A 23,933-nucleotide genomic window follows, 5' to 3' on the forward strand; every position below is an offset into this window, starting at 1 on the left:
TATGAGAAGATTATTTTGATCATCCCTCAAAATAGCTCAGTAACACTGAGATTAATAACTGACTCGTCACTTTGATTTATCAGTCAACTTCTGTGTTTGTAATGAAGCTGTTAACTGAAGTCTTCTTTTGGGTTGATGTAACAAGCATGTTTGCTACATGCTGTGCGCTGATTTTCAAATAGTTAATAAACAAGCATTGGTGTTTCTTTTGAAGATTATAGTTTTTTATATAGTTGCTAAGTATTCTAAAAGTCTTCTAAAAAGCCAAAAGGTAACTGTATTCTGAACACTATCTTTTCAAAGTATAACCTGGACTAAATACAGATACTTATTTCTGTATTTTGAATGTGTGTTCCCAATACTTGTATTCCGTTACATCCCAGCCCTGCATGTTAGTGTGTGTTGTGCTGGTACAAGTGTTGCAGGAGTTGTTGAGCACTGTGTCCACTAACTGTTCACTCGATTACACACGCTTATCTGGTCCTCCTTGTTGTTGTACAGAGACAATAGGTCATCTGTTGCTGCACAGTTTGTGTTAGTCATCCTCTATCTCCTTATTAGTGATAAGTTCATGACTGCAGGACATTGTTGGTTGGTATTTTAGGTTTGTAGACTATCCTCAGTCTAGTCAAGTTGTTTAAAATTTCCAGCAACAGTGCTGTATTTGATCCACTCTGTGCAGCACACACAAATACACACTTACATATCACTACCATTGCAGTGTCACTGCAGGGTTGGCAGTGATCTGCAATTCAAATAATGCATTGATGAACAGGGTAATAGGAGGGCTAACAATATATGCAGAGAAACACAATCTGTAATTGTAGAACTACAAAATGAACTACAAAATGAACCTATATGGAAAGTGGACCTGAAAAATGGATGTGTAGATGCAAGATAAGTGTACCTAATAAAGTGGCCAGTGAATGTACCTACAGATAAATACATACACATTTACATTGTAGGAATGAAAATGTTAACATGCAGCCTGGACAGTGGGCCTATAGTGAGCTGTGACTTTCCTCAGCTGTGAATCTTAAAGCAGTTTGGTGAAAAATAAAATTTACAGTCCCCTCCTCCTCACCCCAAATGTAGTTGATCAGCCACATTTTACTTGTGGTTGCTGACAATATATGAAACGCTGTTATCTATGCTGTTATCCCCTGGCATCCCTCAGCAAATCATATGACCATGTATTGTGCAGCCGTAGTACACTTCTGTGGACAGATGGAGCTATGTCCAGCTATGGTGTTATATTACCAGCAGCAAAGGCATAATATGTGAAGGAAAACCAACATATTTAAATGTGAATTATCTTGTTGTTAATAGTAAGAAGTCATGTTAAAGATGTTGATGAAATAAGTTTAGCATTTTACATATATGCTCATTCATTTGGTGTTACGGAAATTGTTGCACCTGTGAAAGCAAAATGAATTAAATAGACTTTTAAAGCAGTCAACTGACCCCCAGCTCAGTCCAGTAAAATATTAATTCTCTAGCTCCACCTTGTGTCCACAATTCATAAGTGCATTAGTGGATTTTTTTCTCTCAACAGGATGAAACAATCCAACAGATTAGTACTGCTTGGCATGTCTGGATCAGAAAGAAAGGTCACATTTCAGAGTTACAGTTAAGGAGAGAGAGAGAGAGAGAGAGAGAGAGAGAGAGAGAGAGAGAGAGAGATAATAGTAAGCTATATTATTACTATGTAGATTAATATTAATGAATACTACATTATTGATGATGTAAGTATTTGTATGATAGCATTGGTAGGCTACAATTTAAAATGTAGACTCATAATGCATTACAGATAATGAAATACTACATTATTGAATTGGACAGCCATCATTGTGAGTTTGGCTGTTTGGAAGAGACGATGCTGACTTTACACTGAATCAGCAGTGATGGACTAATGATTTGTGTTTCTGTGTTGAACTTTTTTATATGATTTTGACTATGGTATGATTTCTTAAATGTAATCCTTATAGATATATATAGTCTGTATGCAGGTCCACAATTTTCCTGTTATATACTTTTATAACTTCAGAGCACAATTAGTAAATAGTGAATTATTCAGTAACAGCTATTAGTAGTTGCTGAATAGTTTGTGGTAGTCATAATTCATAGTAGGTACAGAATAATTCATGGCAGGTACTGAGTCGTTTATAGTGGTTACTGAATAATTCATAGTAGTTACTGAAGCATACATAGTAGTTACTGAACGATTTATTGTAGTTACTGATCAGTTTATAGCAGTTACTGAATAATTAATACTAGGTACTGAATAATTTATAATGAGTGTGCAATTTATAGCGGCTACTGAATAATTAATGTTAGGTGCTGAATAATTCATAGCTTGCAGTTTAAAGGGTTCCAGTTGTTTTCAATGTGGTGTTTTACTGTTTACTGTTGATCAGAACGTCTCTACACGCAACATTTAACCAGATTACATTAGAATAGAATCAAGCAATGCAGGTAAATGTTGACATAACGCCTCTTTATAATTATGTTAACTGTTAACTGTCACTGTTAACTTTCTTAAAATAAATGGATATTAATGTGGAATTTAAACTATGCACATAGTTTAAATTTTCAAAGCTTCCACCAAAATATGCCCCTTCAGGCTGTAATTATCATTGAGATCTGTGAGGTAATTCGCGATAATAAAGGACCTCGCTCCGTTTTATACCTCAGGTTTTCGAGGTAAAGAATCCCCGCATTTCATTTTAAATATAGTAGCTGCGGTCCAAGTACTTTAATATCGGCGATTTCTTCCGCCAAAAATATAGTTCTGCCACAAACGTCAAATAAATCGACCATTGCTGTTACTTAGCAACCGTTGGTAAGCGGAATGATACAGCTGTTGTAAAAAAACGTGTCCAACACGGGTAGAACTAGCATTTTTCAACCAGTCAGATTGTGCGGTCTGAGCCAACCGCTGGTCAAAGCTCGAGACATTTTTGAATTCTAACGGTTTTAACCGCCCTTGGAGTTATTCCAGTTTCATTTACTCCGGGACTGGACGCTGCGCTGAAATGAAAGATAAAAAACAAACATAAAAAAAAATAGTAACTATTGAAGTCAGTTAATAGAAATTATTAGATGCTGTGGAGAAGAAAATCCTTCATGAGATGTATATGTAGAGTTCACATCTGGCAGCGCGAACTCTGAAGTTGCTGAAGCAGGTAAGCTAGTTAGGCTAGCTAGGTTAGCTAGCTAGCTAGTGAAGTATTTATTTTCTCAGACTCTTAAAACTTATTTTTGTCATCTACTGATTTATATTTACTATAATTATAATAATTATACTTCTATATTTATATAGTATTATTAGATTCTTAGTAATACTGGAAACAGTCAATACAGTGTGCTCAATAATTTGAACGGACTGTATGTCAGCCCAGGCCTTATTTCTATAACTCATTGAACTTTAAAAATAAAGTAAGTCTATATCAATTATTATTTTTAACTTACAGTTACAACAGGTGCTTATCATGCTGGCCTTGTATATAAAGAGACTACACTTCATATAGTGCTCATTATTTTTTAATGAATATGTCAGAGTAGCAGTAGACTAACCACACTCTACAGTTAATTTGAAATTTGATTAAGTAGGTTAACTAAGGTCTATTTTAACTTTTCATTTTCACCCTAAGAAGATACAGTTTTACAAGCTTAGCTTGTCAACTCTTGCAGTCTAAAAAATGTTTATTATAAGGGCATATATTGGTCAAGAAAAGCACTTGTTCATAGCATTGTTTTAATTAAAAAGGTATAAAAGTACAGAGGCTCAGCATCTTCTGGATGGTGACCACTGGATGGCAGCAGTGACTGAAGCAGTGACTGCACATTCTCATATTGCCTTCAACAGATTAACTCCTTTAATGCAGACATTTTGCTTTCTTTACATTGCCATTTGAAAATGAAATATGTTGTTATATTATAATCGTTATTGTTATTATTGCTTTCTTAGGTATAAACAGAATATATTCTACACTACTTGTTTAAATGTATCCAGATACTTCTAAATAGAGGATTCAGGTATATTAATGATATATTATATTAAACTGCATTCTCTAGAGTGATGAAGCTCCATCCAGTACCTTTGAGATGAGTTGGAGTGGCGTTTCTGATCCAGGACTACTAATCTAACATCAGTACCTGACCTCACTAATACTCTTGTAGCTGAATGCAATCAAATCCTCACAGCAAAGTTCCAACATCTAGTGTAAGCCTTCCCAGAAGAGTAGAGGCTGTTGCTGCAGCAAAGAGGCACAAATGTTGGATAAACAGGTGTTTACAAACTTTTGAACAGAAAGTGTATTATGTTGTTGTATGGGATATGCCTCATGATATATCACACCTCAAAGTTTTTGTCAGTTGCTTAGACACAAGTGTCAAACATTTATATAAACCCCCTATCAGTAGCACCTGCTGCAGGCCACTATAGTCACTAATATTTTTATTTATAGACCATATTTATACTTGAAATATAAATATTGCTACAGGTAAGCTAATGCTACTGCGCACTGAATTGACGTTATTAGACTGGCAGCCTCCTTAAGTAAGCTTTGGCAGTATGGTAGCGTATTTCCATGTACAGAAATGACTGAGGGCAGAACAAAAGATCCAGGTTTCGCTGCAGTAATGTTTTCTTCATCTGATGCTCACTGAAACACGACAGATCTTTTTCGTTCTGTACATGATTTAAAAAGCTCTGCAAACTTACCTGCACTCAGGCTAATTCAGTACAGCTCAACAGGGGGTTAGCAGTAATATTAGGCTATTAAAATATCCTAAATATTATTTTGATGCTGGTAACATTTTCTGAGGACAATTTCTGAGGACATTCACCAGATTGTTGTTTGAATTTTCCTGTTCCACCTCAAATGGTACAGCAGTTACATTCTGAACTGCTGCGGTATTTAAGGCAGAATAGGAAAACACGAACAAGAAGCTGATGAAAAAGAAGCAAAATTCAGCCTCGTAGTTTTAACACTGGTAGTATTTTTTGATAAGGAGTTTTAGGCTATCGAAATGTCCTACCTAGAGGTTTTATTTATGGGCATACCTATGAAAATGTGCTACTGTGGAACATTTTGATAAGGTAGCACAACTCACAAGAACACCACTGTAGCCCACCTTACTTTTGTGTAGTTTAGTGACATCAGATTGATGTGCGGAAGCTTTTGCTTGCGTGTAGCAATATTAGTATTAAGGCTTCTTAACGACCACTTAATTCAGAGGATCCAGTGATGTTCGAGAGAAATGTGCACAAGACAAAACGTATTGGGTCCTGGACATTTTTATTTATCACTGGGTGTGATAGATGTGATTTTTTGTAAACCCCATTCATTCTGTATTAACTGCACTGTATCAGATGGCAGATGTAAGGGGTTTGCTTTCACTTTTAACATAAATGATGCATTAAGCTACAGAAAGGTTTGCTTACTGAAACATATATATTTATGTGTACACAGATATGTACATGTGTGTGTGTACACAAAAATACAGAGATGCTGCCTATAGACCCCATGTGTCAAACACAAGGCCTGCAGGCCAGATCAGGCCTGCCACACAATCCTATCCAGCCAAAAGTGTTTTAATTTTCTATTAATATTAGGCTGTTTCATGATGTGCTGCACTACAGTCCCCGGCATGCACTGCAACATAATGTGCTCCAAATCTCCTACCCCAACAACAGTGGGGTTACACCTCAATTCTACACAATTCTGTGCAATTCCACATCAGTCATATCACCAAAATGCATTTCAGCCGCAGTTCAACCAATATAAACACTTAACATCAGCTCAGTAGCTCGGTAATTGAGCCCAAGGTAATTGAGTCCCAAGCAAAGAAAGGTTGTTAGGTGTCTAGTTAGGTTTAAAAGACAGAGCACCTGGAGACATTTAAATTTTGAATATTTCAAGTGTTCATGTAATATTTCAAAGTCTACTACAAGTGTCTGTGTTTTACTGTTGAAATTTTTGCATATTTTAAATAAATACTGGCCAGTTTGGGTTATAGCACAACATTAATTAATAAAATAAAAACTGTCTTCTCTGGCCCACATTTGATGAAATTTTTTAATATGGCCCTTTTACTGGTTGAGTTTGACACCCCTGACCAAACTGTAACTCTCAAATCACCTTTTACAACTACAGGGTCTTAGTTTCAGATTAGCTATGTGTAAATGTATTTTTTTTATTCGTAGTACAAAGTGTAAATTCAATTACTAAACAGTGTTGTGCTAAATAATGTATTACACAGGTGATTATTGATTCATGTGATGCATTAATTACTATATACATACTGGAAATGTGTATTGAACATTGACATTCTGAATACTGAATATTGTTTTATTCCATTTTGATGATTCATAGTTGATCCAAACTTACCTTTGTTTTTTCCCCACAGGTGTTGAGGCCAGATATGAAGACTTACTTGTTCTGTGGTCCTGCGTCTCTCATCTCCCTCTGCTGGCTTTTGAACAATTCAGTCACGCAAATGCTGGGGTAAGTTTTCTCATGTCTCAATGTACTTCATTATTACATGTGCAAACTACAGAAGTAAATCTCATTTCTAGTCACGGGGATGCCTTGCATATGTTTGTGTTTTCCATGCCCTTATGCTCCTGATTCACCTGAAAGATCTGATGGTTAACTGCTTATTTTGTTTAATATGGCAGGAAAATACAAAAACATGTTAATAGCTTGGGCTCACCAGGACTAGCACTCAAAACTGCCACATATTCGTATTTATACAGTACTAGTATGAGTTGTAACTTTTTTCTCCCAAATATGTACATGTCAAAAGCTTCACACAGGAATTGGACTTCTGTGATTGGCATGTGGCAGTTGCGGATCTTCTCTTAGTTTCTTTTGTTTTCTTACAGTACCCTTTGTCATACTTTGGTGTCACTGTAGCACTTTAATGTGATAAGAATCATTCTTTTGTGTAATAATTACAGTATTAATCAAATTACTTTAACCATAAACTCTTTGGGTCTGTATGTGGTTCCACACTTCAATTTCTCACTTTCATAAGATTTATGAGATTTAACTTAGTTCTCAAATACATAAGTTAATTATCTAAACTTTGCTGTTCATTTTACTTTATTTTCATAATGATGATACTGCATACCCTCTGTAGATATGTGGCACTGAACTACAGTTAACTCTGTTGGTTTTGAACATCTTTGTTTAGTATATGAAATAACACAGTTGAACACTGAGGAAATACTGAGGAAAATTAAAGTTACTGGTGTCCTTTTCAAATGCTAGAATGAATCTGATCACTTGATAAATTGTTCAAGTGAATGTAAACTCCGGTATTGTTTGTGAAATACTCCAGTGAATTTAATCTCTGGTATCCTTCATAACCAATCTGCATGATTTTGAACTCTGTAAACTCCATATTCTTCATAAAATGCTTGAGTGAATCAGAACTCAGCAGTGTACTCTGTACCACTCTCAAGTAAATTTGAACTCTCTGGAATACTTTGTAAAACTCTTGAGTAGATTAAATCTCCAATGCCCTTTGTAAAACACTCAAGTGAATTTGGACTCTCTGGTACAGATTATAAAACACTTCAAAAGGGCTGGGTATCATTCAAGATTTTTTCAACATCGATGTCATTATTGATACCTTGACTCTGATATTCCCAGTACTTTTTTCGATACCTTATTTTAAATTACAGATGGGTGTGGCTTAAACCATAAAGGAGCGTGAGATGCTGGAACTGGGTAAATTCAATGGATTGCAGGGGTATCAAGAAGTACTTTTGTTAATTACATGCACAGGGAATGTAATTTAGACAGCTGGTCACTAGGCTAGATTTTGGAACAAGCAGGCTTGTCTTACAGATGCTGATACAACCAACTACTTGTTTACTATACGACCTGTATGGATAGTTAGTACTGAAGGACATAGCATATTTCATTACTCAAATGGTATTGAATTAATTTGTTTGGTAATATAAAAGTAGTGAATTTCGATACCCAGTCATATTCTTGAGTGAATTTAATTACTGGTATCCCTTTTTTAAATTGAACTGTGGTATACTGTGTGAAAAGTCTTGAGAATTTGGACTCTACAATATACTTTGTAAAACACTCAAGTGAATTTGAACACTCATATCCTTTGTCAAATGATCAAGAGCATTGCTATCCTATGTACAATTCTCAAGTGAATTTAGTCATTAGTATGCTTTGTAAAATATCCACTGGATGTTTTGTAAAATACTTGAATGAATTTAAACTTTGGAACCTTTGTTAAATGCTCAAGTGAATGAATTTGGACTTTCTGGTATACTTTGCAAAATCTTCAAGTTAATTTAATCTCTGGTAGTCTTTTTTAAATGCTCATGTAAATTTGGTAAATTTTACAGAATACCTGAATGAATTTATTCTCTTATAAAATACTTAAGTGAATTTGGACTCTCTGGTATCTCTGTAGGGATGCAGTAGAGACAAGGACAGAACAGAGTGGAGAGGGACAAGGACAGAGAGACAAGGGGAGCCACGCCCAGAGGAGCCGACAGTACAGAACAGCGTGGGACTAGGGCCAGAAAACTCAGTCCGCTCACACTGATGACTTTCAGCTCACCATTTGGTGCAAGGTTAGGACATGGTACGTTAGCTTTTTTTTCTTTAAGAAAACATTTTATTTTTTTTTTTTTGATTCCCATTTCATCCATAAGGTATATGCTTTGGGTAGTGAATTCTGAAACTTGCCATATTGGTGGTTGGTGCTGAATTTTTGTTGTATTTGTTTATTCTGTGGTGAATTTATTTTGACTCAAAAAGGTTAACTACATTGCCTGGTCTGGTTTTAAGATTTGTGATAGTTAGGATGGGACTTGAAGTGTTTTTGAGTTTGTGGAGTTACATTAAAATTGAAAGTGGCTGTCCATCTACTGTCACAGCAAATTGGGCTGCACAGAAATATACATATAAAACATCTTTATGTATATTTACCATGTTTGGTGATGGGACTTCAGTGACAACTGGATGAAATCAACTGCACTAATGCATCAAACAGAACGAAAAACGTCAAACAATAAAAAATACAAAGAGAGAAAGGACAGGGGAGAGAGAGAGAGAGAGAGAGAGAGAGAGAGAGAAAGAGAAAGAGAGAGGTGGAAGACTGGAGGGTTGTGTGAACGTTGTTACAACATTGGACAGATACTGGAACACCACAGCACAGAGAGAGAGACAAGTATTAGGAAAAATGATTTAATATCGGAGACAGAAGCAAAAAACTGCATCACACAAGAACGTACATTTACAAAAATAAGTCCGACTGCTTCAGCTACACAGTTAGGTTAACAGCGAAGGACAGAGAAACCAGAAAAATCTAAACAGCTAAAAGCAAAAAAGTCCTCAAATTACTGTTTTATCTCTTTGTCAAACTAATACATTTATCCACTGAAGGTGACTAAATACTTCTAAGTCTTCTAATCGTCTTATCATGGAGACTGCACAATACTGAACGAAATGAAACTTACCGCTGTTGTAAAGACTTTTTGAAAAGACAGACTGCTTTAAGTATATTTATAAGCCAAAAGGAAAACTCCCGACCCTCTTTCCAAAAAGCAAAACAAAATAGAGAAAGAAAATCAAAATGCTGCAGTGAAGAAGAACAAGAAGAAGAAGAGGTCCAAGGTCAAAGATACCAAGCCAAAGTTCTCCTAGAAAATCTTTATATTAAAACCTAACCATTCTGGATGCCAACTAGAAATCAAACTCGGGAACCAGCCGCTGGCTGACCCCTGGTTTGGGTCAGACAGACTCTCAAATAGTTTTTTTTTTCTTTTTTTTTCTTTAATTGCCAGTATAAAAAGTTGCACTGGTACAAAAGGCATAAGTACAATCAGTTTTAGAAATAGGAAAGCCTGCTTTTTTTGTACTTTTTAAATCCCATCCAATGACAGATTTCAAAGTGTTGTCAAACAAACATGTACCACGCTTACAGAATCCACTGAAATGCATTGACTTTGGCTTTTCTCAAGACAATACTTAAAACTATTTAAACCCTTTTAGAATCAAACAAAATGATATTAATCTACAGACGACAAGCTTTTTTTTATACGGCACATCAGATCAACACACATACATTTTTTTTTCCAAAAAACTTGACATAATAAGCCAAAATGCAAATAAACTACACTTTTTTCTTTAAAATACACTGTTGTTAAATAGCACTTAAGAGAAAGAAAAAAAAGAAAAACAGAAAGAACAAACAGATTTAAGAGAAGATGTGTGTGGTGAAGAAAACCCCTGAGTAAAGAGCCTCAGCAAGCACTTCTGCAAAGACCCCTGCGAGTTTGTGCTTTACTAAACATCTAACAGATGTGTGTGTATATGTGTGTAGGAGTGTGTGTAATGAAATCTTACCCTGTTAGTTTGATACAAGTGAAGCAGACTAGTTAATGAAGTATGTTGAAAACACACACTACAAAGAGAGCAAACATTAGCTCTTTCAGCTCCTTTTGGAGCTCTAACACTGAGACAACTTGGAGTTAAACCCTGCCATTTGACACTATAGAACATAGTGACCCAATATTTTCTATTAATTCTCTATCTGTTGTTATGACTATCATTTCATTTGACATCACATCTCATGGATTGGAAGAGCTGTCAGGAGAGTCAGATGTAATACTGCATACGATCATTGTGCTAGCATATTGTGTGTGTGTGTGTGTGTGTGTGCGTGCACCTCCATGGCTGTGCAAGTGGTCATAGAGTTTGGCAAAGCTAACAGTAAAGCCATACAAACCTCTCTGCCTGAACTCGTACTGGGACGTGCCCCACTTCGCGTTCTTGAAACTTCAGAGTGTTTGGCAAGTCCAGTTTTGGCGTTGTTTACTCGAACGTGCATTGGGACAAAACATGCATTCACAACACACGTGCACACGAAAACTTGGAACTCTTTTGTATACAGGCAGCAGCCCATTCCACCCCACTAATACTGAGTGTCAGTGTTAAGGCAACGGCAGAATTTGGGTAGAAAATAGTGCTTCAGAGTGAAGTAAACAGGGTTTTCTAGGGGGGCTGGCTGTAAACTACACTTGTAAACAAGCTCGGGCCATTTACAACACGTGTAAACGTTTCGACAAAAGTGCTATTGGAAATGTTACTGTGGATAGTCCTGTTCTCCTTTGGCGTCAGGGTGTTTTTCTAAGACCTTGGAGTAGTTAGTCCTGAAGAGGCGGAGAGAGGCAGCGAAAAGCAGAGAAACAGAGCTGAGGCGAATTTCTATCTAGAGTCCAGCAACAAACATTCCTTACCACATACCTTGAGTTCACCATGTATATGTGTGTGTATGTGCGTGTGAAGAAAGCTAATGTTGTGAATAGTCATAATAGTCACTTTTCTCTGTATTTGAGATGTTATTGTGCCATTGGATGATACAGGATGCCAATCCAGATGTGTGCAGTTGCTAATGGATTACTGCGAGTTTATATGTAACCCATGCTTTGAATAGAGTGGTACGTGAGAACCTGTGTGTGTGTGTGTGTGTGTGTGTGTGTGTGTGTGTGTGTGTGTGAGGAATGTGCACTGCTGAGACTCATGCCCAGGGGCTCACATACACACACCGTCAAAGAAAAGAGGGCTGCGAGGTCAACCTTTAGCACAGGTGTGTGTATGCGTGCATGTGGGTGTGGATGTGCGCGTGCATGTGGATTTGTATGTTTGTGTGTGCATGTGTGAGAGAGAGAGAGTGTGTGCTTGTGAAAGAGAGAGAGAGAGAGAGAGATAGAGAGAGAGAGAGAGCGAGAGCATGACACATGGGCACTTTTTACATCTTTACAAAAAAAGCAAAAAACATGAACAGTTCAGGCAACAAGACCACAGAAGAGCAAGTTAACAACCTTTTTAAATCTATATCTTTAAATATGAGGGATCCATACAAAACACTTACGTAATAAAATACCCATGTTATCAAATAATTTCACAAGTAATACACTGAAGCTGTAGGCAGGATGTACCGTCAGAATTTGGCACTAAATTCCACTCATCTTGTTTTTTTCTTTATAAGAAAAAAAAATCACATTTTGCTGAACAACATAACACATCTAAATATTGTTTCCCACAATAGAAATAAAAATAATAATAATAATGACATTGATGCTTCACAAGCTGACATTGTAACTCGTTAAATGTTTATATAGCTAATTACCCAACAAGAAATTTAGCAAATAGGGACTCTAAAAAAAAAAAAAAAAAAACAAAAAAACAAAAAAAGAAAGAAAAAAAGAAAAAAACAATTATACTGTAGTAGCAATAGTACTATGATAGGCTTTGTCTATGTTCAAGTAAACTGATTTTTAGTCTTCTCTTTAAAAACATGAGACAAATAAGACTATTAGACTTGTGATGAAACCACGACTTAATCCACGAAAAGCACCGACGGAAACGCGGGTCACACAAACTCTGTTTTTTTTTTTCCTCTATACATTTAAACAGTATAAAATATAGGTCATTTCATGTGCATTTATACCACGGATTGTCTAACTGTAGGTCAGTTCAGCAAAAGGTGTGACATGTAGGTAGCATTTCCCCCAAACAGGGCACTCTTTTTTATTGTTTTTTTTTTATACCTTTACTACTCTAGAAAAAAGTGGTTTTATATAGACTTTAATGAGAAACCAAGCCACTTAAAATGGCCTTATCAAAAAACTTTACACTGCCTGAAAAATGTAAAAACCACAAGCGAGCTCTGAGAGACTCTAATATCAATCGGACAGTTTTTTTTTATTAAAACTGCGTGGAAGTAGTCTATTTCTCATAGAAACCGGCATGGTGCTCTTACTGTTGGCCTCATATTGCGAGATGTGCCAACAGTAAGTCCCAAAGCCAATCCCTGTATTGTACTTTCAAGTTTACTTTAAATGAATAAAAGAAAAAAAAAAGAAAGAAAATCTAAACATAAAGAGAGGAAAAGTATTGAGCTAACAAACAGAGGTCAAATGCAAATTATTTTAATTCTTTTGCCACAGGTTTTTTATGCATTTATTTGTTTGTTTTTTGTTTTGTTTTTTTTAATTTCTTAAAATGATGCTTCTGGTTATGGTATTAAATATACTCTACCTATTTGTGAGTGAATGCAGCTTTTTCACATTTATTATTTTTTTCTTCCTTCTGTCCCCCATCCCTCCCTCACCCGTTATTCCAAGAACATTAAAAAAAACAAAAAAACTAATAATAAAAAACAACAAAAACTAACAAAAAATAAGCTCAAAATGAGGTCACATGCAGATCAAGCTAAGATCAAAAGTTGAGAGATCAGTAGGAGGAGACCAGGTTATGATCAGGAGAACTCAGAAAGACATCGGAAACAATGACGAGACGATGAGACTTTTTTTTTTTTTTGAACGCCACGTAGACATGCTAGGCAAACGATGAGCAAAGAGTCATGGAGATGAGTTCTAGGGAAGAAAACGGGAGAGGAGAGTTACACACACAGCTCTGGCACACAACTACAGCATTAAAACCATGAGAACAACAAATGACAAACAACAATAACATCAACAACAACAACACCAACAACAACGACGACAACAACAACAGCGCTACTGACCAGCTGTGCACCAACAGAACCATTCTTAATAGAGGTATTTTTTTTTACTATTCACTTTTTTATTTATTTTTTAACACATATTTCAAATGGGTAAACATATATGTAAATGACACACTCACTCACACACACACACACACACACACACACACACACACACATCAAACACCTTATGCGCGTGCACACGCACACACACGCAAACACATTCACACACACACACACACACACACACACACACACACACACACACACATAGCACCCAAAAGTATCCATCAGTGACTAGTCCCCAGTTTGAGACAGCTAGATGGATCTTGATTTGGGGGGGGGGTAAATAAATACGCCGAATTTATTGTAACAAACGAAACAAAACACCAGACGAAGCTAAATGAAACATAAGGAAAAGGAGCAAGAAAGAGATTGCACATATGAAGTGCCACTACTCATGAGGAGAGGCAAAGTGTAGGAGGGAACGAGAGAGAAAGAGAGAGAGAAGGAGAGAGCTAGGAAATAGGGCTTCACAATTCACAATTGAGTGTTAATCAAAATTGCAATTTTGGCCTCTGTAATTGACTAAGGCTGTTTGTGGCATTTCTGCTGCATGATAATGAAGCATTTTTAGTTTTTAACCAGGATTAGCCTCCTCACTGCACTGTGTATTGCGACCGCTGATCAGTCTCTGCTGTTCCCATTGAGGACTAATGACAGAAAGTCCATCAACCTTACAAACATAAGGCATTTCTGCAGGCTATGATGTAACTACGTGTTAAACTGTTATATACATACCATTTTTAATTCCAATTAATAACTGCAACAAACAGGATCACTTTTTGTGACAATCATGCAGCCCCATGATACAGAAATGTGATTTGGGACATGACGGATGGAAGAAAGGGAGTTGAACAATGGAGAGAGAGTTGGAGAGGGAGAGAGGAAGGGAAATGAGAAAAGTGAGAAATGAGATAGAGAAGGGGAGAGAGAGAGAGAGAGAGAGAGAGAGAGAGGGAGAGAGAGAGAGAGAGAGAGAGAGAGAGAGTGAAAGAGAGAGAGAGAGAGAGAGAGAGTGAGAAAGAGAGAGAGAGAGAGAGAGAGAGGGAAAGAGGAGGGTGATTCTGTGTTCTCTTCACACAACAGGTTGTGTGGCTTCAGAAGACTGAACAAGGCTCCAAATAAGTGAGAGCACGTCTTTAGGAACCCAATAACTTAACCATAATAAATAAAGTCTTTTACTTCAGAGGCAGTAGAAATTCTGTATAAAAATAGAACTGCTTTTTTTACAAATAAAATTTACAGGCCTGTGGCTTTCTGTACTTTGATTTTTTTTCTTTCGATAAACATCAAGTATTTTCAGTTTTACCCCCCCACCCCGAAACTTAGAACGCTTTATTAGTTTCTTTTTTTTAGCCATCAACAGATCAAAATCTCTTTTTTTAAATGCTCTACACAAAAATGCTCTGTGTGACAAAAACCACAATGCTCTGACCCATAAAAGTTTGAACTGAGGAACTAATTTTTACTAAACTAAAAATCCCGTCTGACAGAAAAAAAAACAAAAAAAAAACAACAACAAAAAAGTTTTAACGTTTAATGGCAGGTGTTTGTGGAGAGTCTGTTTTGGCAGTTGTTGCCGTTCGACTACAGAGAGGCCACAGCGGGTTTAACCCTTTTCTCTCTGGTGCCAGTGGGCAAAGGGGTCAAAGAAGCAGCGGAGCCCGCAGCCGACACCAGAAGTCAAAGGGCGAAAAAAGGTTTAACGTGCATATTGGTGCTTTTGCTCAGGTCTGACCCATTCCTACGCGTTCTCACAAGCCTCAAGTTCACAAAGAGAAACTAATCGTAGTTTAGAGATCTTTCCTTTCTGCTGTTGTTGTCGTCATCATGAAACGAAATAGGCATCGTATAAATATTTACTTAAAAATACAAAACAAATTAAATAGTGTACACAACTCAAAAATAATAATAATAATAATAAAAAAAAACTAGCAATAGTAGCTATTCATTCATCGCAAGTCATACAAAATAATGGCAAAAATGGAAGCGTTCATGTGAAAAATATAAACCAAATAATAATAATAATAATAATAATAATACTGCCATCAAAAAAAAAAAAGCTTAAAAAGAACGTTTGGGGAAAGTAGCTCCCTCTAGCGGTGTAAGGGTGAAACTCCCTCCCATGTTCCCCCCTTCCCTCCCGGGGTCCCAGTGTGGTTGCCGTGGCAGCGGTGGGGACTTACCCTAGCAGTGTAAAGAGAGAGAGGACTGGCCCTAGCGCTAAGATCAGTAGGGCTTGCTGTCGTTCTTGGAGCGCTTCAACTGCACCTTCAGACGCTTCATTCCAATTTGAAAACCGTTCATCGCTTGGATGGCGGCCTGCGCGGACACAGGATTGTCATAACTGACGAAACCTGAGAGGTGGAGAGAGAAAAATGTCATTTTTGCATACAAGATACAAAAAAGAGAATTCTCAACAACGCTTGACAGAATAAATAACCATTATTTGCTTGCAATTGCTTTGGCAATGTTACAGTTAAAGTATCCATGCTAGCTAGCTAGCTTGGTAAATAGATAGATAGACAGATAGATAGATAGATAGATAGATAGATAGATAGATACTACTACAAAAACAACATATCAAATGTTGAAATTGAGAAATTTTATTGGTTTTTGAAAAATACATGCCCATTTTGAATTTGATGCTGACAACACGTTCCAAAAAAAGTTGGGACAGGGGCATGTTTACCACTGTATTTGATCATCTCTTCTTTTAACAACAGTCTGTAAGCGTTTGGGAACTGAGGAGACCAATTGCTGCAGTTTTGAAAGTTAAATGTTTTCCCATTCTTATTTGATACAGGATTACAGCTGCCTATCAGTTCAGGGTCTTCTTTGTCATATTTTTCTTTTCATAATGCGCCAAAAGGTATCAGTGGGTGACAGTCTGGACTGCAGACAGGTCAGTTTAGCACCTGGACTCTAATGTGGAGCAATGCTGTTGCAATACATGCAGAATGTGGTTTGCCATTGTCTTTCTGAAATAAGCAAGGCCTTCCCTGAAAAAGACGTCATCTGGATGGCAGCACGTTGCCAAAACATGTATGTATTGTTCAGCATTAATGGTGCCTTCACAGATGTGCATGTCACCCATACCATGTGCACTAATGTTGCCCTGTACCATCATGAATACTGGCTTTTGAACTGTGCACTGATAACAAGCTGAGTGGTCTTTAGCTCAGAGGACACAGTGTCCATGATTTCCAAAAAGAATTTCAAATTTTGAAAACAGGACACTTCTTCACTTCCCCTCAGTCCATTTTAAATGAGCTCAGGCCCAGAGAAGGTGGCAGTGTTTCTGGATCCTGTTTATATATGGTTTCTTCTTTGCGTTTTAGAGTTTTAACTTGGATTTGTGGATGCAGCGACAAACTGTGTTCACAGACAGTGTTTTTCAAAAGTGTTTCTGAGCCCATGCAATGATTTCCTCTACAGAATCATGTCTGTTTTTATTGCAGTGCCACCTGAAGGTTTTTAGCCTTGTCCCTTACATGCAGAGATTTCTCCAGATTTTCTGAATCTTTTAATGATATTATGTACCATATATGATGAAAAGCAAATGTTTTCTGTTTTACATTGAGAAATGTTATTCTTAGATTGTTGCACTATTTGATCGTGCTGTCTTTCACCCCTCCTTATCTTTAATTCTGAAAGACTCAGCCTCTCAGACTCTGGGATGCTCTTTTTTAAACCCCATCATGTTACTGACCTGCCAATTAACCACCAGGTGTTTTTTTAGCATTACACAACTTTACCAGCCTTTTGTTGCCCCCGTCAAGGCAAAAGAGCAGAAGACTGGGAGAAATTAGGATAGAGTGTAAACACCATTTAACTAATTTTTTTTTTCTGTAGTCTTTTACAGTTCACCACTTTACTCTGAACTGCTAAGAGCTTTAATACACATCTAATGTGTGCGGAAATAAAAGAGTATGTGTGTTGGTGTGTGTATGTGTGTTTTCGGAAGACGTACTTTTCCTGTGTAAATGCTAATAATAATGAAATGAGTGAAGATGTTAATGAATCCTGTGTGTGTGTGTGAGAGTCTGTGTGTGTGTTTGTGTGTATGTGTCAGCCATACCGAAGCACTTGCTCAGATTGGTTTGTTTGTCAATGAAGACTTTGGCCGACACTACATTTCCAAAAGGCATGAACATCTGCAGAATGTCCTGGTCCCCGAACTCCTGCGGCAGGTGGTAGATGAAAAGGTTTGCCCCTTCTGGTCCTGCAGATACAAATACACATACACACACACACACTTATTTTTAAGCTTTCGCTGCTCCTTTTGCCCTGAGCTGTGAAAAAAGATTAAAAATCCAACCACTTCATTTGTAACTCAGTAACCCCTGGACACATGACCAACTGTGTGTGTGTGTGTGTGTTTTTTAGCTATGTTGTTTCACTTTCTTTACAGTGAACAAATGTCCCAAGAATCAAAGTCAGGGTATAACTTATTGGTCCTGGTTCTGCATATGGTATATTGTGAAAATGCCTTTGTGATACTCAGATTAACTGATATATTAGTTGACTAGTTTATGCAATCCCTACTGCAGAGGTCTTCAGTTTAAGACTTTTTTTCAAATTTCCTTTTTAACCATTGATAGTTAACCCATTCATGTCCAACTGTTAAATTTAATGGTCTAAGGAAAAATGCCAAAAATTGGTTTAAATGCTGACATTTCAGTTATACTTATTCACGGGTGAATAACTAACAGTACCCTTTTTTGGATAACATAATTTTCATATATTTTCATATATCATATAAACTGGATTTTAATTCTATCATTCTATAATTTTGTGAAAAACTATTAATTCTGTGAACAAAAGACTAAATTTCTATTATAAATTATATATTTTAAATGTTTTTCTTTTATTTTAAATTATACATATGGACTGTTTATTAATTGAACTGTTGGTGCAACTGACTGGCCATCTAGTGTCAGACATACAACCCCATTTCCAAAAAAGATGGGACGCTGTGCACAATGTAAATAAAAAGTACAAAGACAACATATCAAATGTTGAAACATTTTTGAAAAATGAATTCCCTTTTTGAATTTGATGCCAGCAACACATTTCAAAACATTGTGACAGGGTGTTACAACACCGCTTCTTTTAACAACACTCTGTAAGCGTTTGGGAACTGAGAAGACTGATTGCTGTGGTTTTAAAAGTGAATTGTTTTCCCATTCTTGCTTGACAGTTTGCGGTCTCATTTGTCATATTTTTCAAAATGCCTTTTGCTAAAATAAGCAAGGATTTCTCTGAAAAAGACTTTATCAGCCCCATATGTTGCTCCAAAACTTATATAAGTCATTCAGTATTAATGGTGCCTTCATAGATATGCAAGTTACCCATGCCATGTGCACTAATGCACACCCATACCATCATGCATGCTGGCTTTTGAACTGTGAGCTGATAACAAGCCAGGCGGTCCCTCTCCTCTTTAGCCCGAAGGACGCAGTGTCAGTGATTTCCAAAAAGATTTTCACATTTTGATTCGTCGGTCCACAGGACACTTTTCCACTTTGCCTCATTCAATCTCAAAAGAGCACGGGCCCAGAGAAGGCAACAGAGTTTCTGGATCCTGTTTATATATTGTCGCTGTCCAAAGAAGCACAAGTATCTCCAAAATAATAACTTCACAGGAGAGGGCAAAGGGCAAAAACATTCTTTACATTTAATGTAAGGTAATGGAAAGAGATTTTATTCTATGCAAATTTGGTGCATTTCTATTGGTCTAATCATCATGAAATTTTCACTCAATGTAAATGACAGCTGTTGAGCTCAAATGGTGCAGAAAAGTAAAAATCACAAAAAAATAGAGATCTTTGTTTTTCATTGGACATCAACAATATGGTTTCTTCTTTGTATGTTTTTACTTGGATTTGTGAATGGAGGCACCACCAGGGACAATGACGTAAAAACTTAGCACTAGCTATGGTGATGGGGAGACAGAGCTGTTTCCTGGGTATGGGTATGGGGGTGGGGAGACAGGGCTGGTTCATTGTTAGGGGTTGGGGATGGGGAGACAGCTGGTTCATTGGTATGGGTATTGGGTTCATATTAAGTAACTTACGTTAGGAGAGCAGAAGTAGCCTATTTCACTATGGACTAAGCTAACAGGTTCATTTGCACCATGCACAGACTACACCTACCTTTCTTTGTGAAAAACTGGGAGACATACTTTTTCTCTTTCCTGTCTTTCTTTCTTTTCATTTCTGAAAGCCAGATTTCTCTTTAGGAAGCTGAGACATGATTCTAACCTCCTCACTAGCAATTCACTGTTAGCAAGTACTATTTGCAAGTTAGCAAGTTGCCTGCATAGTCTTTCACACAGTGGTGAACTCCTCCCCATCTTTGCTTCTGAAAGACTCAGCCTCCCTGGGATACTCTTCTTATACTTAGTCATGTTACTGACCTGTTGCCAAATAACCTAATTAGTTGGGAGATGTTCCACTAGGTTTTTTTTAGCTTTACAAACTTTACCAGTCTTTTGTTCCCCAGTCCCAACTTTTTTGAAATGTGTTGCTAGCATCAAATTCAAAATGGGTATATCTTTTTCAAAAAACAATAAAGTTTCTCAGTTGTCTTTGTACTTCTCTTTTCAATTAAATATAAAGTTTAAATTATTTGCACATCATTGCATTCTGTTTTTATTTACATTTTGCACAGTTTTTGGAAACAGGGTTGTACCAATGGTTACAAAATCCAGGAATCAAAACTAGATTTATGGTCTGGAATGGAGAACCTGTGTTCTAGTGTATAGGTGTATGTGCACACATGCTCCTGCTTTACCCTCTTTCTGACTGCCGGCGGCACTCTGCTGCTGCAGTAGAGACTGGCTGTATAGGGTTGGCAGGGCTGCTGCTGCATACTGCTGGATCCCTGAGTAAGCCTGGGTGAGAGCGTCCATGGGCCCAGCCGAGCCGTTACTGAGCGCAGTGCTGCCCAAACCTCCGTTCAGGGCAGCCATACCTGAGAGCATGTGAGCAACTTTACATAAAACCCAACAATAAAGAAAAAAGAAGTGCACTTACTCGTTAGCGCTTGGGACTGGGGGAGTGTGTTTTTTCTACATCACAGCACAACACGCATACAAAAACAGGGAAATACAGACACTGAAACAATATACACGCTGTAGACATACAAGACAAAATTGTGACACAGTTTAACAAGGAAAATACAAGATATTCAGACACAAAACTTAACCGATAATTATTAGAAGACATATTTCGTAGACACACATTAACATGTCACAGTCACTAACGATAAAGACCACTGTTAACACAACGTTCCCACATCACACGCACACGCACACACACACAAACACACACACACACACACACACACACACACACAGACGAAAGATAAATACCATTTATTGCACATAACGGTGTAAGCGAGTGGAAAGCGTGGCCAACACATGCAAACTACGTCACAGCAGCAGCATGTCACACTCACAACAACAAGAAGCCCAAACAACAAACTCTGCTTCTTTACAAGCTCCATATATTCATCATTAAAAAATGTCTTCAAGACATGCTCAAAGTATCACGCCTTATTCTCGCTATAACTAAGGTCTATGCATTCCAGTACTTCTCAAGAATATTGACCAAACAAATATTCAGTTTTCTAGCATGTTTCTTCCATTTTACAAAAAGACCACTTTAGCTTTACACGTTACTTTGTTGTTCTTGCTTAATAATTAATGTTAAATAAACACAAGCCATCACTACTGTTTAAGATTCACTCTCACAACAATGAAATTGTAATTTGGTTCTTTAAGAATACAAAACTGCAGGATGAATTGATCTTTCCCAGTTGACTATACAAATGAATCTGTTTGCATAAGCAAATAAAGATCTCACACATAAACTCTGGAAGCTAATGGGGTCCAATCGGTTTGCTTTCTTATTTCATGTGTGTTTATGATTACAACTAAACATCTTTAGCTCTTTCAAGCCTACCTTAAGGCTTGTTTTATTGTGATTTGTGTAGTCTTGTTGTCATTTTTGGAAGAAACAGCAAGAATTATATCTACATTCACAGTTTCCCAAGATAACCAACCTACGAAATCATAGACAAACTATCTCTGTTTCTTCAAATATACGTGACAGCTTGGTGAACAAAGAAAATGGTCTGGTTAGACAAACTGGAGCTTGCTAAGTAGCTCAAAATCTTTACCTCTATGGGTAAAAAATGCATCTTATTCACTCAAAGAAGTGTGAAGCATGGGTGCTTTAAAGACACAGAGTTTTGCCCTTCCAAAATGTACCTATGATACATGAGCAAATTAACCTATTGTCTATCTTTCCCACATAATATACATTGAAAAACAATGACAAAATGTGACTTTCCAATGATGACAAGGACTTTGCAAGGATAGGACATTATGGAGATACTCAGTGGACTGCTTGGATTTATGGGTGGCAGATTTTATTAACTAAGGAACTGGCAAACCCATCAAATACACATTCCAAAAGTCAAAGACAAGATAGGCAATAAATCCAGAATATCCAACGTCATATTAGAGACACACAAAGGCCCCAAGCTGTAATTGTAATTCTGGTTAACTTGAGTTGTTTTATAATAGCAGGTGATGGGTTTCAGGTGTTTTCCATGAGGAGTGCTGGGTGGTGTTAGTAGGAGGAGATGCGACTGAGAATGTGACCATTTTACTGGATCCCATGAGAAAAAATGCTTTTTTTTACACACACTGCAGTATGTAAGTGATTTTTACCCTTAGACCCTTAGAACTTTAAAGTTATTTTTGCTGCATATCCCATAACTCCATAATTAATTCCATATGTACCCATATAATTAATTACATTTACACTAAATTTCCAGATCAACTGCATGTCTGGCTTTTTACAATTATAACAATGTCAAATGATAAAAATATGACTGTCTGCACAGAGTTAGCTTTTCAGATTTAATTTTACACTGAATTCAGATCATAATAAAATATTTTCTCTTCTACTTACAAACACAAATGCAGTATCGATTGAAAGTTTTGAATCTGCAAGTTGCATAGACTTTATTCGCTTGTTTCTATGAGTTAAGACAGAGAAATAATACAAAATTACAACATATTTCTTTATCAACAGCGATAACTAGAGCTTATTAAGGATCACTGCTTCAAAATTAATGACCTGTTAGACTCAAATTATGCTTGACCTAACTCAGATTTTACATACAGTACAACACCTGCCAGTAAAGAAATGTGGTAGTAGAAATCGCTGTCTACAACCATTTAAAGAAAATGCTTTCTCTTTGATCCATTCAGATCCAATGTGTAAAACAATTTGTTCCGTCTACTGAGTGCAAGATCCAAGTGTTTGTGTGTGTGTGTAAGTGTGTGCGCAGAACCACTGATTCATGCATATTTACTGACTGGCCTTTTGGCTTGACGGCCTGCAAACAATAAATGATGAGCGGGGTGCTTAGACTGCAGCTTCCTCATTTATTCTGCAATAATTACAATACTGACCTTTAGTATTCAATTAAACTATACAGCCTCTTAAATGAGCAATGTGTGTGTGTGTGTGTGTGTGTGTGTGTGTGTGTGTGTGTAAGAAAGTTATTTGAATGAATGTAAAATGGATGATGTTCTATTTGAGAGAGGTTGATTTATAAAACCAGAAACCTAGCCCAAAGGTCATTTTGGAAAGATGGAGACATCAGGATCAGGTCACTCACACTCACACACACACACACACACACACACACACACACAAAAGCAAAATTTAAATGAGTGTCACAGCATCCACACTCTTTCCCCTATAGTGTTAATGGTTAATTGGATTTCAAATACTACACACACCTCATTCTACCAATTCAGAAAGGCCTTTCTCCCTCCTGCAGCAAAGTAACATATCAGCCCCATAACATCCTGAATTACAAACACTAATCACTGTCTCATCTTAACAACAAACCCACAACCTAGCGAAATCAACCCTAATAGAGAATGGTTTCCAGTCCTTCTAGAGAGCACACAAGCACTACAGTACAAAAGCAAATCATTCTTTATATTATGTAAACCATGAAATACAAGGCCGGACACCCATACGCTCACATAAGCCAACAACCTCACAACAGCGACACAATTAGCAATACAATAGATGTGTACAAAAAGACAGAGAGCAATGGATTAGCAGAGTGTCAGGTGCGTGAATGTGTGTGTGGAGACAGGGCAAAGAGGAGTTTGCTGCACATTCACATACACAGATGCCAGAGAGTAACAGAACTATAACGATATTCAGGAAATGAATGCAGATCCAGTTCAGGAGTCGATTACTGATTTTAGT

The 23,933-nt window shown here is 37.1% G+C and overlaps 1 protein-coding gene across 16 annotated transcripts in view; it reads right to left on the reverse strand.

The window, feature by feature from the left end:
- Nucleotides 1-13,371: 13,371 nt before the first annotated feature.
- celf2 (cugbp, Elav-like family member 2) overlaps nt 13,372-23,933 on the reverse strand; it is a 189,487-nt gene continuing 178,925 nt past the window's right edge. For 8 of the 16 annotated variants that reach the window (XM_036577238.1, XM_036577237.1, XM_036577252.1 and 5 more), the window contains 4 exons: nt 20,422-20,601; nt 17,705-17,848; nt 15,810-15,980; nt 13,372-13,429 (listed from right to left, as the gene is read on the reverse strand). In XM_036577238.1, the coding sequence (XP_036433131.1) occupies nt 15,853-15,980; nt 17,705-17,848; nt 20,422-20,601 (452 nt within the window). In that variant the 3' untranslated portion in view covers nt 13,372-13,429; nt 15,810-15,852. Of the gene's footprint in view, nt 13,430-15,809; nt 15,981-17,704; nt 17,849-20,421; nt 20,620-23,933 lie in introns of all 16 variants that reach the window. The other 8 variants (XM_036577236.1, XM_036577239.1, XM_036577241.1 and 5 more) reach the window with 1 other exon arrangement.

The sequence above is a fragment of the Colossoma macropomum genome, unplaced genomic scaffold, assembly GCF_904425465.1.
Source record: "Colossoma macropomum unplaced genomic scaffold, Colossoma_macropomum, whole genome shotgun sequence".
Lineage (NCBI taxonomy): Eukaryota > Metazoa > Chordata > Actinopteri > Characiformes > Serrasalmidae > Colossoma > Colossoma macropomum.